The following is a 17654-nucleotide window of genomic DNA, read 5'->3' on the forward strand; positions in this document are numbered from 1 at the left end:
AAAATAAACAACTTTACAAATAATATTTTTGCATAAAATTAATGCAAATCCTGTTTGGATGTTAGTCATCTCTTAATTTATATTCAACGACCAAAACACGGTTTGGCATTTGCGAATATTATAAAATTTATAAATAAATAAATATATAATAAAAAAAATATACATTGAAATTTTCTTCATTTGATCCATTATTCCAAACTTCATTATTTTTTAACAAAAATTCATTTTCTAGGATAAAGCTTTTCTAAAGCTTATACATATAGTTCACCTATATATTTAAATAATCACCCCTAATTAGAATAAAAATGTTTTTTTTCTGATATTATATATAATATAATAATTCAATACAATAAAAATATAATAATTCTTCCAAGATGCCCCTTCCACTTTACACCCAAGAATCCAATTACTAATTCTTTTTATAAAATGCATAACTACCCTAAATACCTATTATCCACTTTTTCTACCTGTCTCAATTCACCGTTATTCGATAAAATTTCAATCTTAAGCCTCATATTTGTCTTCAATGGCCCCCATTGTGCGGAAAAGAGCACCTCGAACCGAGAGCCTCTGTGCCAGCCGATTGCGATTGTCAGTAATAAGAGTCAGTACCGACTCGGCATTCCGCGCGATAACATTCCGTTTAAAAATCGCATTAAGAAAATTAAAACATTAGTACAAAATAATATAAATATACCTAAATCGATCACAGAATAGTGTATTGTAAATGTGAGAAATTTATAATTGTTTCATTTGGCTGATTTTTGTGTCTATTTGCACCCCCCGAAATGGACGAGGAATCCGGTTCCGAGTTTCTGGACTTAATTCTTCCGATGCTGAAGGAGTTGAATGTTATTGATACTCCTTCGGATGAGAAGATCGTGCAGTTTTTGCAACCCGATGAATTAGAGGTGATTAGATAAATAATTTTATTTGATAAATAAAAATTCACCCTTTTTTTAATAAAAAATAACATTTTTTATTAATAACTTTTTACACAACATGATTATTTAAATCATTTTGTTTACTATCTTTCAGATAAAACTACCTCAAGATTCTAAAAAAAAAACATTTCTTTGAATGAAGGCTTTGAAAAAATATTTTCTTTCCAATTAGAGATGCTTATTTAAAGAACATTATTTGCTGTCGTTAAGATCCAAAATACCGCAATTTTGAGAGAACATTTTCTTTCGAAATTAGAAATGATTATTTCTATAAATAATTTTATTTGCTGTCGTTAAAATCCAAACTATACAAAATACACTAAAATTAATTTTGGGAGAGCATTTTTTTTCAATTAATGAATTTAAACATATTTACTTACATTTTTTTTTCAAATTGGCGAAAAGCAGCAAATAAAATTGTTTAAAGATAACGTCTAATTATAAAGAATATGCTTTTCCAAAATTGGTGTAACTTCTTTAAATAATCAGAGTCTAAATAGAAAGAAATTGTTTTTCAAAAACTGATGTATTATTACCTTGTCAACAGCAAATAAAATTATTAAAAAAATCACTTCTAATTAGAATGAAAAAGTTTTTTTTTTCCAAAATCTAATTAGAAAGAAAATGTTCTATTAAGACAAAATACACCAATTTTCTTTTAAATTAGAAGTGTTTAGTTTAAAAAAATGTATTTGCTGTCGTTAATGTAAAAAAAACACATTTTGGAAAACCAATTTCTTTCTATTAAGAGGTGATTATTCTATTTACTGTCGTTCAGACAAAACTGTATAAATATTTAAAACTTTTTTTTTTAAAATAGATGTGACACCATATTTGAAAAAAAAAAACAATTTCTTTCTAATTAGAGTCTATTAAAATTTTATTTACTGTTAGGACTACTATTAGGATTTACTATTAGAGTACAAAACAAACCAATTTTGAAAAAGCAGTTTCTTTCTAATTAGAGCTGATTATTCAAATAATTTTATTTAGAGTCATTAAGGTAAAAATACGCCAATTTTGGTAGGTAACAGTTTAAATAATTTCATTTACTGCCATTAAAATCCAAAATACACTTATTTTGATTTTTAAATAATGATATTTACTGTCGTTTAGGTAAAAATACACCAATTTTGAAAAAAAGTAAAATCCCAGTAAAATGTATGAAATTTAAAATAGTGCATAATAATAGTTTCAAAGTGTTTTTTAATATAGTCAATTACAATTAAATAAGAATAGTATTAAAATTTTTGAGAGCATTTTTTTGTTATATTCAGGGACACAGAAATCTTAATTTGGGAATTAGTAAATGAGTTAATATATAATTTTTTAAGTGAAATTTGATTATTTTGCTTATAACATTCTATTTTTTTATATGACAAATTATTAATTTATTAAAAAGAAATCATCCCTTATTTCAATATTAAAAATCCGAAATACATTTATCAACAGAATGAAAAAATAATCTTTGATCATGTTCTCAAAGAAATGTTTAACAAAAAACAAAGGCATTTAAAGTCTTTAAATAAGGATAATTATAAAATTATTATATGTATACATATATATATATATAAAATATATATATATATATATATATATATGTATATATATGTTTATATATATTTACACATTTATTTATATTTATTAAAATATTCGCAAATGCCAAACCGTGTTTTGGTCGTTGCATATAAATTACGAGATGACTAACTCCCAAAAAAATTTGCATTAATTTCATGCAAGAATATTTTTTTTTCACTATTTGTTTATTTTTAATAATTTATTCCAAATTCCTACATCGAATCACGATTGGGAGAAAAATATCCATGAGATTTATAGAAGTGCACCTACTAATAAAATTTAAATAAAAATATATTATTTAAGTAATATAAAATAATAATAAATATTTTTATTTGTTCAAATAATCTAATATCAAAAACTAAATTTTAATATTTGTATGTCAAGAAGCATTAATATTAAAATTCTTACTTCATTAAAGTCAATTTTGCAATAAAAATATATGCATTTAATCAATAGTTTATAAAAAACGATTTAATTTCAATTCAATAAATTATTTATAAACCAAGTGGAAAGTCCACATGTTGTTAAAAGTGCTGATAAACGATTAACAAAGTCTGCAATTGATTGTTTTTTATTTATTGATTATTTATTTATTAACTCGTTATTAAGAAATATTCCATAATTGCAAGATTACAAGGAAAAATCTATAATTTTCCATGTAAGAAATGTATCATGATTTTTGCGTAGGGGGGCACAGTACAAGGCTCTTTATTAGAACTAGAAATATTTCTAATATAGGAAATTCACTATGAAAAATATCATTGTTGACAAACAGATACAAATTTATTTACATTTTGATATTTGGTACGGGGCTCTATAAATAAAAATATTCAGAAAAATATAATAAATCTTTCAAATTAAGAGAACTTATTTCTCCCAAACAGAGTTTGTATTAATTTTATGCAAACATTTTATTTGTTTATTTTTAGTAATTATATGGAATGGCAATACGTTTTGTTCAATAGTTCAATATATTATTTCTGTAATTTTCGTGCTTAGTTATTTAGGAAAGAAATTTCTTTTATATAATTACTATGAAAGTTAGTTTATAAACTATATAATTTACAATTAATATGAAAAGTTTATGAACTTGTTATTAATATTATTATTTATTTTGTTATTAAACAGTAATTTTCATATATCTTAATGGATACCAACCTAATGACTAATAATAACATTTTATATTTTTTAATGATTTTTTTTAAATGTATTTAATACTTATTACAAATAGTCTACATAATTTATGATAATAACATATTATTATTACTTCATTTTTATTTTACTAATATTTATTTTGTCAAAAATGTTGCCATCTCTATATTTTTCTAATTCGAGATCTGATGTAGGAATTTGGAATAAATTATTTAAAATAAACATATACTAAAAAAAATAACATTTTTGCATAAAACTAATGCAAATTTTGTTTGGATGTTAATCATCTTAACGAGTCATCTTAAAATATTATAGGCCTACGAAAAGTAGTGTGATTATAAAAATTCGTTAAAGTTTGGAATAATAGGCTATGATCTTAGGACAAACAGTGTGTATGAATAAAATTATAAAATTGAATTTTGGATGTATTTTTTGAAAATCATACATAAAATCTGTCAATGTTATCATGGCAATAATAAAATATATCCTTGAGGAAACTAAACTTTAAATAAAAGCAAAATCACAGAAATATTTGACCAAAGAACATGTAATTATACGGTAAACTTTTAATGTGTACTTTCATCAAAATTTCGGTAAAAAAACATTTAAATTTAACAGTTACCCAAAACTTGAAAACATTTTGTTTAAAAAAACATTGTATTTTTTGAACCAGTTTTCCAACGGTACATCTTAAAATTTCATAATTCACACCTGTTAATTGACAAATTGCATTACATTAAAAATCCAGTCCGTCCATTTACGAACAACTTATTTCAACCTATTACATTATTGTTATAAATAATAGAGTCTTATAAACAAATCTGTGCCATAAGGAACGAGTCAATCTAATCTAATTTTATTTTATTTTTTTGTTTATAGAAAGTTTTAGACGAGCGTCGAGCACCGAGCGGAACGCAAAAAGACAATAATACTTTTGTTATTTAATTTATTTTACTTAACATTAACCTGCCATTGTTTCTTGCTCTTTAAATAAATAACAACAATACGGTAATGACGAGATTAGAACATTATTATTACTACAGGAAGAGCAGTAAAGGAAAATATTTGAAAATCATAATATTTTATTAAAAGCGAAAAATTTATTAAAAACACGTGCAATGGCTTTTAAATTTTTGAAATCGGTCCAGCTGTTTTGGAGAAAAGGTCGATTTACGGCAAAAAATCTGTTCACACACATACACACACATACTTTTTCCAAATGTTGGTCTCATTCGATTCAGAATGGCTTGAAACGTCGAGAAAACATAAAATTAGCGAATCGGATTTTTTATGAAAACATAAACTTCTCCTTTGGGAAGTTAAAAACAGAATATTTTATTGAAAGCAAAAATTTTATTAAAAACACGTGAAAATATCAAAATTGTGGTTTTCTCGTTATTTCTGAAAATTTTCAACAAAATGGCGGATAAATTTCGCCCCTTTTTGACAGTTCATATTTTGTGTTGTTATTGTATAAATATAATAATATAAATATATATAAATGTTTTTTTATAACGATTTGTTGCATTTACGAGTATTACAAACAATTAATTAGCACTAGGTAACTGAATAATTAATTAAAATTTAAAAACAATAATTATGTTACTAACAAAATGTCGGCCATTTTTTTGACAGTTCTTATTTCATGTTGATATTGTAATTTTATAAAATTGATTTATTTTTTATTGCAATATAAAATATATAAAACTCTTTATTGCATCGAAAGTGTAAGTAAATATTAATGAAATAATGAAAAACGTATAATAAAATAAAGGAAAATTAATTAACATCTTGAAATAATTCGTTACATTGAAACTACCTGCTAACTTCAAGTAAATGTTATACATGTAAAAATTTTGAATGGCCTGTAAATTTTGAAATACTGTTTATCTCATTTCCAAATAGTAAAATCGTCGATGAAGAATTAAATGTTGAATTGTATTAGTTTAATTCGAAATAAATAGAATTTGATCATGTTTTTGTACTTGGCAATTCTGCTGTATAAATAAAAAATATTCAGAAATATAATTTTATTTAAGTGTGTAAATAGTGTAATATTGTAACTGTAATACTGGAGTGTATACCTAAACCGAAAAATTACAGTACAAACATGTTACATTTACAAATAATTACGAATTTAAATGATCATGATGACGAGCCATCAACCGGTATTTTGTTTTAAGACAAGGTAATAAATCTTTTATCAATATCTCAATAAAAGTGTCATTTCTCTTGCAATAAGTATTGTTTAAATATTGATGTGTTTATTTGCATATACAATGTATCAGTTAGTTCGATAAATCAATATTGTTTTTCTAATTGGACTTAAGACATTGTTTATTTTTAATTGTCTGTCTCTCGTATCACACGGAAAGTTTTCAATAAATGTTATCAAACACACATTAAATAGATACAAATATAAATATATATGAAAATACAAACTTGTACGTATGTCTATGTATGTAAATATTTGATTAAATTTCAAACCAGATTATTAATTGCAGGTTATAAAAATAAAATTGCATATAAAATGATTGGAGAGCATTTTCTGCATTCCATTTAGTGAAATCTTCCACTTGGCCCAAATTTATTATTTCATTACAAACTTATGACCATAAAAATATAAATTTTATCGCTTTTGATATATTAAAGTTTTGTAAAGTAGCTTTTGGTCTAAATCCAGATTTCAAATTCAATTATTTATGTAGAGTATTAGTTTTTATCGAGCAAACACATTTTTGTATTATATATTTATTAACTTCTCACAGGAGAAGGTTATATTTTTACCATAAAATCCGAATTGCTAATTTCTTGCTACCTCAACATTTTAAGTCATTCTGAATCGTTTAACACAGAATTTAGAAAAAAAGTATAGGTTAGCTAGAATTTGACGATTATCCTAAAATATTATATACCTATGAAAATTTTGATTATAAAAATGCATTAAAGTTAGAATAATTGGTAGTAAGACATATTCGGTTTCTTATTAATTTTATCGACATTTGAAAAAAATTTCAATTATTATTTATTATTAAAAATATTGAACTTGTATTGAAGCAAAAATGACAAGAACCTATTTTAGTTCTAACCGGTTATCTATTCTTTTTATTAGTATTTATTGCTTTTTTTATTTAAAAATTTATATTTTTTATAATGGATGTTAACCAACTTCATTTTATTATTTATTCACGGAGTACCAACCCCCAACTTTGGCAAGATGTATCATCGGCCAAGATGGCCGCCTAACTGTATGGAGGCCAAGATGGCCGCCAGGACCAAACAATATTATAAAACATTTTACATATTTTTGAACGTCATGCATAAACATAATTGAAATATTTACCAAGGATAAGTGTCATAATTTCTCTATAATCCGAATTAACCAAAAAAATTAATATTTTTTTTTATATTTGCCGAATTTATCAAAAATCATTCGCATAACTAATGGTCGCCCCAATTCCAGTACACGTGCCATTCAGGCTTATAGTATTATTAGATAAAAACAATAGCTTATAAACATATTTTCGTGTCCGAATTATTTTTGCTGACCGCAAATAACTAACTCCCTTCGATCTCCTTATCAATCGTTTTATCTTATCAATTAATCTGGAACGGTTTTATTCCAGATCGAATTTCCGAAACACCTTTTATCGCAATCTTTGGACTGATAAAGTCGAATTATATAGAGCAGAATATTAATTGCTTGTAAATCATTTTATCAGACCGAATTTATTATTATAATTCGGTGATTTGCGATTTTTTCGGCATAAACAGTAATTAGTTTATTATCGATTGTAATTCGAGGTTTATCGATTCAGGAATTAATCGATAATGAAGTTCACACATGGCAATTTCCTGACACGTTTTATATTGTCGTAATTAGTGCAAATTGTCGTAATAATAAATATTAAATCAAATAAATAAACAGTCGAATAAACGAGCCGATAGTAATGTATTATATTTAAAACTATATTATTATACTACTCTGTTAAATTGCAACAGAATATATTTTTAACTTCCCGGAGGGTAAGTTATTGTAATGGGCCGAAAATCGAAATTAAAATTTTTTTTCATTTCTCGACGATTTGAAGGTTTCTGAACATTTTGGCATACCTCAGAAAAAATGGATGTGTGTGTGTATGTATGTATGGATACAATTTTTCGTCCACGTTTTTTGGCGTACGAATTAACCGATTTGAATGGTTCAAAAAACATTCGATTCCTATTGATAAGGAGATGTGCTGATTAGTTTTTGGCAAAGGCAGGTCCAGCAGTTATGGAGATAAAGAGCAAAAAGTGCAGAAACTAAAAATCGAGTTTTTCAGAGAACGGAGCATCCGATTTGAATGATCTAAAAAACATTCAATTAGTAATGATTGAGAGAAGTGGTTATTAGTTTTTGGCAAAGGCAGGCCTAGCCATTTTGGAGATACAGAGCTAAATGTGCAAAAAATGGCAGTTTTTTTAAAGAACTAAGCGTCCGATTTGAATGATTCAAAAAACTTTCTGTTTGTTTTAACAAAATAATTGATTTTGGAAAAAAAAATTTGTTCCAAGATTTTTATTTCAATTTTTTTTTTTTTTAAATTTTTTTGTATATCGAAAATAATTCAGATTTTAATCGTAATTCTGACTAAAGTTCTAATGTACTTTAAACAAATATGTTTAACTTTGCAATTCAGTTTATATAATTCTTATAAATATTAGACAATGAGAGAATATTTATAATAATCTATTTGAAAACATTCAATATTCCTCAAACATTTCGTTACGGTACGGGAAGTTCCAGCAATTTGCCTTAAGGCCCGATGTCATTCACTCCACTAGTTATATAATAAATCACGAAATATACTATTTTCTAAACAATGAGGATATGTCTTGTCTATTAACGTCAACTTTTGATGATTGTATCTATTTTTTATTTAATAGTTATCTTTTCCTCTAGGCTAAGTTAAACCTGCAACTCTCAGACGCGTCCAGGCCTCGATCACACCAGGCCCTGGTGAAATTGTGCAGAGACTTCATCAGATACAGTGTCAAGACTTCGCACAGGGGCTTTTATAATCAATTGTATGGGGGCATAGACCCTTATGGACTTGCAGGGTCTTGGATTACCGAAGCACTTAATACCAGTCAGTGAGTAATAAATAATATAATTAAAATCCAAATTAATCAAAAATCAGGTCTCCATTTAAAATTTTGTAGTCCAACTCTCCATTTCAGTTCAGAAATATCAGAGATGCATCATTTTTGAGAGTTCAAGTTACTCATTTTAATAATTGTAAACTTAACAATAATAGTAAAGTAATTTTAAGGATTTATAAGTTAACTAGCAAACCCGACGAACTCCGTTTCGCCACCAGATGGTTTCGCGAGAAAGATGAAGAAATTTTTTGTTTGTTTTATATTTGAAAAGGAAAAATTTGATCAGGAAGGAAAACCCGACTTATTTTTATATATATAGAAGAAGAAGATAATCTATTTGAAATTATTTAAAACAATTGTTGATTATTTTTATTACTCGAGTTTTTAATTACGGTGCCTGAAGTTTCAGCAATTTGCATTAGGGCACGATGCCATGCACCACTAATTTTCTTAGCTATAAACCTTGCTAGACCCGAGACCTTTCCAACGAATGCAAAATTGTCGAAATCGGCTCATGCGTTCTGGAGTTATTTCGTCAGGAAGGAAAACCCGACTTATTTTTATATATATAGAAGATTATAAGGTATGAATGCTCTCTTATTTCGAGATGAAAAAAAATCAAGAATGTACCAAAAATAAAATCAAGTTCTCAATGGTGCCTAAAAGGTATCTAAAGGTAAAAATTAACTAAAGTTACCCATATTCGCACACGTTATAAAGTTTTTTTTAAATCTTATTTTACATTGTGCAAGTATCAAGAAAAGAGAGCAAAACCAATTAATTTATAAAAAATTTCGATTATAAAAGTGTCACAAAATCGACTTCTATATATGTAACAGAATCGTCGATTGCAAACGGTTTTGCATCATCGGTTGATTTCCAAGAAAGACCAGATGTCCATTTATTGCACAATTAACAATAAATAAAGACACTCATCATATGCAAAGAGACAAGACAAGACGTGATTTGACTTGAAAATTCATTACAAATTACGAAGGAATTTAATTATTAGGGTAGAACGGGGCATAAAGATCCAATTTAACTTTGAGCAATTATATTGTAAAAATCAAACCAATTACATCACAATGAATTACACATCTCAAACAAACAACTATCTGACTATGTTCAGTAAAACTCCCAACTAATTCATCATTGTAGAACAAAAATATGACCTGATATTTTTGACCCCATAAGTAGGGTAAATTGGGACGGTCAGGGGCAAATAAGTCCAAGGTGTCATTTAAATTTTAAAGGAATTTTTCCAAAATAATAGCTGCACTATTCAAACAATGCAAAATATAAATTTCATGTATGCATTTTTACACTGTAAATAATCTTGATACGGTATTTCGTCAGGAATATTCACCAGCAAGTCGGAATAACTATTTATTTAATTTTTCTCTTGTAAAGTTGCTTTTCCTTACTTGTCGTTCTTAGCGACGTCGTAGGAATCAAAGTGCTGGCTGGTTATACATCTTTTGCCCTCTACTTGCAAATATTGTTGTTAAAAATTTTCAACTTCACTTGTTTTTGCGATATCGACGATGGATCATTAAGACTCGCTCTACCCTATATACGAGTATATATATATATATATATATATATATATATATATATATATATAGATATATATATATATTTAAAGTTGATAATTTATTCATTATTGTGATTGATGTAGACGCGTAATTCATTAAAAACGAATAAACTTTCTAACAATTTATCATAAATTAAATAAACACATCGTATCGTAACATTTAACATTAAGTCATACAATTTCATAATTCGACATAAATTTACAACTGTTATGAATTTGTTGTAACAATTATTTACCTACTAAATGGACCACACAAAAAGGTTAAATGACAATTTGAAGTAATCAGTAAAATCATTAGGATAAGCTATTACTCTTATTAATTTGATTAGATTTCACAATATTACAAAAAACTTGATTTTTATTATACTAATATACTAATATACTTTATACATTTTGGATTTGTATTTCTTGTCTAGGGCTTCTAACAAGAATCCAATAAGTAACAAAGAAACAAAAGTTTTTAAAGAATTATCAACTTCTTCTTTTACCATACAAATAAAACTAACAATGACTCATATCCAACATTTTAAAGAAGTAGTCACCGTTGTCACTTGATTAATTTAAATTTTCAAAGTAAAGTGTGTGTGGGGGCGCCTGTCTTTGTATTGAGTTAATACGACGTAATACTTGGTGTATGTGTTTGTATGTTCTTTTGTATACAAAACGTTAAAATTCCTGAGCAATGAGGTGACCGAGAAATAAACCAAATGAGATTCAAATGTAAATACAGAGGCATTAACATTACACCAATGTAGAGAAGGAAAACATTTGAAAATTATGGTAATTTAAAGTGAATTTTTTGGCAAAGTTTATTAATTTGTCAAAAATATCATCTACATAAAAAATAATAAATAATTTATAATATTATTTATAAAACACTGATAAATTATTTGATTGTTTGATATATCTGTATATTCATACGGAACCCTCATATTGTCTTCAGTCTGACTACTTGGTTCTATATTTGTAATGTGGGTTCCGTTATTCTTTCATTTAAAAGAGAATAGAGGAAGCTAAAAGCAAACTATATATGTTATGTATTTAACAACATGAGTCGAAAGCTAATGTGAAAGAAAAGCAAAAATCAATTAAAGAATCAAATGTCATGTTTGCTCTTGCTAAAAGGAATGGTAAATATAAGGAGAAATTGAGACATACATGTATACATATATATATATATATATATATATATATATATATATACATTGATGCCTCAAAGACCCTATCAAAAACGCGCCTTAAGAGGAACTTTCAATATCTCCTTTTTTCAAAATAAATTGGTAACTATATATCGGCCAATAGGGCCAAAAGTTTGCAAAAATTAAATAAACATATACAATTATTTATTTATACGTTTCGACACCAGGTATGTGTCACCAACCATCTGAAAATTAACAGTACATTTTTGAATACAATAACGACAAAGCGATTTATAAATTGACTTAAATCAAGTAGTATTTTCAAAATAAAAAACACAAAATCTTTTTGAGAACCACTGCTCCAATTATCAAAAACCAAAAAATAAAAAATAAACTAGTAGGGCGCATGGCATCGTCCCGCACCAAAAATTATTTTTTTTTAAAAAGATTAACATTTTTGAAAAAAAATACTCTGAAAACATTAGATTTAGATTAGAAATATCGAAGTGCATAAACGCCGCGTGCCGTCTATCGGATAAACACTGGTACGGAATCCATAGGAATGTAAACAAAATTTATACTTATTGTTTAAATCTCTATAAAATATTTGATAATTTGATGTGCATATGTCTAGTGATCATTTTTGACCGCCAGGTGGCATTTTGGTTACCTGCCTTCATGAAAATTTGATCAGTTCTTCATCTTGTTAATACAAGTAAAATGTTTTTTGAATTATTCAAATCGGACGCTCCGTTCTCTTAAAAATGAGTTACCGTTTTTGGCACTTTTTGCCCCGTATCTTCGAAACGGCTAGACCTGCCTTCGCCAAAAACTAATCAGCACGTCTCCTTATCAATACGAATCGAATGTTTTTTGAATTATTCAAATGCGTGTTCCCGAAATCGTCGACGAAAATTTGTATCCGAGCACACACAGACACATACATCCATTTTTTCTAAGGTATGCCAAAATATTCAGAAACCTCTGAAACGTAAAAATACATAACAATTTTCATTTTCGATTTTTTTGCGATTACTATAACTTACCCTACGGGAAGTTTATAATAAAATTCGTCACATAGAGATAGGACAACCATTTGGGTTGCCATCTATAAAACCGACATGAGTCAAATCATCATAACAGCTTATAGGGCCCTTCAAGTTCTGATCGCTGTTCAAACAAAAAGAAGTTGTATTTTTGTTTTTATTTTATTCTAAGTTTACTAATTTTGAGCAATTGAATATTACTGAATATAATCAGCAAAAAATTGCATAATAACATTATATACATTATAATATATATGTTTAATAGAACAACTTTGTTAGTTCTATTTAATCACAAAAAGTTGTTAAATTAAGGGACCAAATTTCTAATAAAATAGAAATGTTATGGAAATGCTATAATTGATATTGATATGTTCGTATAAGTTATAGTCACAAACTGACGAAAATGCAAGAAACCTAATAAATAAATAAATAAGAGTCTATTATATGTCTTTCCTTATCTATGATATGTCCATTATTAGGTATACCTTCGAAGTGGCCCCATGTTTCGTGTTAGCCGAGCGAGCAGTGATAAACAGGGCGAAAAAACTGTTCGGGGGCTCCCAATGGGCCGAAGGAGACGGCCTGTTCTGCCCAGGAGGCTCATACTCCAACATGTTGGCCTTGGCTTTGGCCAGAGACAACGCTCCTATTAACCAGAGGGCCAAGATAAATTTCAGAGGACTCAATGGGGTTGGAGAAATGGCCGTATATACTTCCGAACAGGTAATAATAAATGAATTAGTATAATAATAATCAAAAATTAATTATATTCAATTAATTTTGTGTCCTTTCTCTAGTCTCATTATAGTTTATCAAAATCCTGTGCCCTCCTGGGAATCGGCAAAGACAACCTGGTCAAAGTAAAATGCGACGAAAACGGCAGCATGGACATTTCAGCCCTTGAAAATCTTCTAAAGAATGGAACCACATCCAATTTCAACAAAGGCAAACAGAATGGTGCAAATGAATATGGTCTATCGAATGGTGTGCAGAACCAGGAGGATGGTAATCAGAGGGTCCCCATAATGGTGAATGCAACTGCAGGGACAACTGTTCGAGGGGCTTTTGATGATTTGGAGAAAATTGCTGATGTTTGCGAGAAATATAATATTTGGATGCATGTCGATGTAAGATAAAGGATATAAGCCACAATACATGCCAGCAAATAATTGAAAAACAAATGCAGTCATCTGTTGTCTTAAATAATAAGCATTAATGCAAAAACTTTCTAAGCCATTGGCTATTCCTAAAAATTTATTTTTTGAACTAATATCCTCAATTTTCACAACTCGACCACAAACCCTTATATATATATACGTGGTCTGTTCAAAAAGTACCCGGAATTTTCGTTTTTTCAAAAAAATATTTATTTATTCGTCTACATTAATGTGGCCCCCTTCAAAGTAGTCCCCCCCAGATATAATACACTTATGCCAGCGTTTTTCCAATTTTCGAAGCACCCTTGATATTCACTTTTTGATATGTCCTTGAGCACTCTCAGCGATTTTCTTCAATCGAGGAAAACCGCCGTCCTTTCATGGGTCGCTTCAACTTTGGGAATAGGAAAAAGTCACACGGAGCCATATCTGGTGAATTTTTGCACTTTGCAACACTTTATTTCATTTTTTACGCAAAATTTAATACAAATTCTTTGACTTTTCAATTCTTCCATTGTAAAAATCGCCGAGATCAGAAAAACACGTCGAACCTTAGCGACTACCACAGACAAAGTAAACAGTGAATATAGCTGAAAATTTCATCATACTTTAGGGGATGTATACCAAACACAATACAATAAAAAAATTTTGACAATCAGACACTCAGACCCGCGAAATTTAATTATTAGTAATTCCGGGTACTTTTTGAACAGACCACGTATATATATATATTATATATATATATATATATATATATATATATTATAATATATATATATATATATATATATATATATATTATTTTTAATTCTATTATTATTTTAGGCCTGCTGGGGTGGCAGCCTAATGTTATCGAACCAACATAAACATCTATTGAAAGGAATCGAAAGGTACTTTATACTTATAAATAAACGTTACCACTTATTAATAAATCATTAATCATTATAATTATATTTACCTTAGAGCCGATTCAATATCCTGGAACCCGCACAAGATGCTTGGTGCCCCCTTGCAATGCTCCATGCTCCTGGTTAAGAAAAAGGTTAGTGTTAATAATAATATAGAAATGGTGATGAATATTTTTAATGCTTATATATATTTTTAGGGCTTGTTGCATAAATGTAACAGTTTGGGTGCTGATTACCTGTTTCAACCCGATAAATATTATGATGTGAGCTACGATACTGGTGATATGACCATACAATGTGGAAGGAAGGTAATAACAACTAAAAATATCAGTAAAAGACTTATTCATTTTATAAGTCAGCACTTTGTCTCAAACCTAATTATCGAATGAGTGACTTTGATAACTATTTTTATTGTAAATGTCTTATTAGTGTTTTTTTTATCTCATTAGACTGATGCTTTTAAATTGCTCCTGATGTGGTTGGCAAGAGGTGAGGAATCCTTGAGTGAACGTGTGGACAATTGTATGGAATGTTGTCAATATTTACGAGAAAGAGTTAGGACAAGGCCTGGATACATTCCTGTGTCCGAAGGGGAACAAAATAAATGTACAAACGTCTGTTTCTGGTAAGGGAGATAAAGATATATTTGTGTATATATGTATATATATGTATATATATATATATATATATATATATAATTATTTCTTACCTATTTTTTCCCCTCTAGGTATGTCCCTGAATCAATGAGAGACCAAGAAAGAACTGAAGAATTCTGGGACAAAATTCACAGAGTCACGTCAATTATCAAAAAGAAATTAGTTATGAATGGAACTTTGATGATAGGATACGCCCCCTTGCCCGCAAAAATACAAAAGAGCACCTCCAAACCCGAAAAACACTCACAACATAACCTCAAACACAAAAGTAGTTGTCCGATGTATATTAACACACAGAATTATATAAAAAGTACAGATATTAATGGCACGGGTGTAAATAAATGTTTTAACAATAATTTTGCTAAAAATCGACATGAAATTATTGTGCAAAATGTACGAATAGACACTACAAAGAACGTTGATGTTTTTGACACTAAAATACCGGAAATTAGGATAACTGATTCAAATTTAACGAATGGTAAAATAATAAACGATAATTTAGATTATTTTAAGGATTTAAACATGAAAACTAATGGAAAGTTTGATGAAAACGAAGACGAACTTAAACAAACTGTCAGCCATGACGGTTTAACACAAAGTGATTTGACAGTTGAAGAAAATGGCGATCAACAAATACATATTATTAATTTGTTAAATATACAAAATAATGGACAAACGCATTTGCAAAATGGTTTTAGTGATAAGGAAACTGCATTACAAGAATCTGAAAACATTTTAAATCTTGATGTTCAAAATGGATTTTCAGATGTTGGTAACAGTGACAACAAATTGAACAGGGTGCTCCAAGATAAAGCCCAGGACACTAAAAGCTCAACTTTTAACAGTTTAAATCAACTAAATATCATGAATTCTTTACCGAAGGATAATTTAGTTTCAGATTTGACTGAAAATGGTGTAATTTGCACCTGTCAGGAGTCCCTGGTGACGAAAAAGGTGAACGCCTTCCGCATAGTCAACACGTGCCATCCGCCCCCGACTTATAACGACATGTTATTTATTTTAAGAGAAATCGAAAGAGTTGGCCATGATATCGTTATTTAAATTTAATATTAAGAAACTGAACCAAAATTTATATTAACAGCTTTAATTTAACAATAAAATAATAGACAAATTTAATAATATTTAGACCAAATACACGTTATCCTTCGTATTGCTGAAAGTTTATGGAAAAATCAATGTGTATGAAGCCCCATATTTATAAATACATGTTTTTAATTTTATATAGAAACTTAAATATATATATACAAAATTGTTATAATTATTTTTAATAAATAATTTATCTTTAAAACAAACATTTACTTTGTTATTGTCTGTCTGAATACATATGTATTCAGTAATAATTGTTTATATTTTTAATAAAAATAAAATAAAAAATATTTCGTACAAAAGAATAGTGTAACTAAAACTTACAGTTAATTTTAAAGACTTGTTCTGCTTCTGGTTCCTCGAGTAACAAAATTGCTTATTTGTAGATTTTAAAACTTTTTCCTATTGTGTCAAGGGGCTTATTTGGCTTCCAAGTTTTACCAAAATTTTACTAATGCACTTATTAATTATAAACCATGATTTCTTACTGTAGTTATATCACCTAAACCGATTTCTTCTGATAATTCCACTATTACTAGGGCTAAAATAAAAGAACCCTAAGTGTTGGCTTACTGTAAATAAAAACCATATTTAATAAATTCATATTTTTAATTTTTTATAAAAACTTACAAATATATATACAAGAACGCTACAATATATTTATACTAAATAAACTATCTTTAAAACATGAACAATTCTTTCATTATTGTCTTTATATATAGAAGGTCCCATTTATTTGATAAAGTCTTAAAATATATAACCAACAATATTTTAATTTTGTCAGAGATCAACTATAAACATTAACACACCTCTTATTTTTCATAATTATTTAAAATATTATCAAAGCAACTGTTTAATTAGATTTGTTTCAATCTATAAACAGTTTGCATATATATTTATATATAAAATCACGATTTATAATCTTTAGATGAAGACATATATATTTAAAATGACTATCGTTTGAATCAAGTCTTAACTATAAAGCATTTGTCAATTAAGTTATTTTAGGTATTTCTTTCTTCATTAGATAATTAATAAGTAGCTTAGTATTATTTCAATATGGCAATTTCATTTTGAATAATTCGAAAATTAAGCAGTTCATTCTTATAACAAGTTTTAAATTTATAAATACAACATTATGCTCAATATGAGCTACTTATAAACATATGTATATACATATCGAAACAATACTCTGGTACAGCTACAACATTTTAAGCAATCAGTTAAT

General features: G+C 27.7%; 1 protein-coding gene across 1 annotated transcript; it reads left to right on the forward strand.

The window, feature by feature from the left end:
• The first annotated feature begins 760 nt into the window (after positions 1 to 760).
• LOC113366330 (cysteine sulfinic acid decarboxylase-like) lies at positions 761 to 16523 on the forward strand. Its single transcript, XM_026607919.1, has 9 exons — positions 761 to 911; positions 8620 to 8810; positions 13078 to 13321; positions 13396 to 13725; positions 14581 to 14645; positions 14719 to 14797; positions 14861 to 14971; positions 15113 to 15288; positions 15391 to 16523. The coding sequence occupies exons 1-9, from the start codon at positions 789 to 791 to the stop codon at positions 16379 to 16381; spliced, it is 2310 nt and encodes a 769-aa protein (XP_026463704.1). The 5' UTR covers positions 761 to 788; the 3' UTR covers positions 16382 to 16523.
• Positions 16524 to 17654: the final 1131 nt, after the last annotated feature.

Source organism: Ctenocephalides felis, unplaced genomic scaffold (assembly GCF_003426905.1).
Source record: "Ctenocephalides felis isolate EL2017-DRISC unplaced genomic scaffold, ASM342690v1 CF-g0.4_SCAFFOLD_01170, whole genome shotgun sequence".
Lineage (NCBI taxonomy): Eukaryota > Metazoa > Arthropoda > Insecta > Siphonaptera > Pulicidae > Ctenocephalides > Ctenocephalides felis.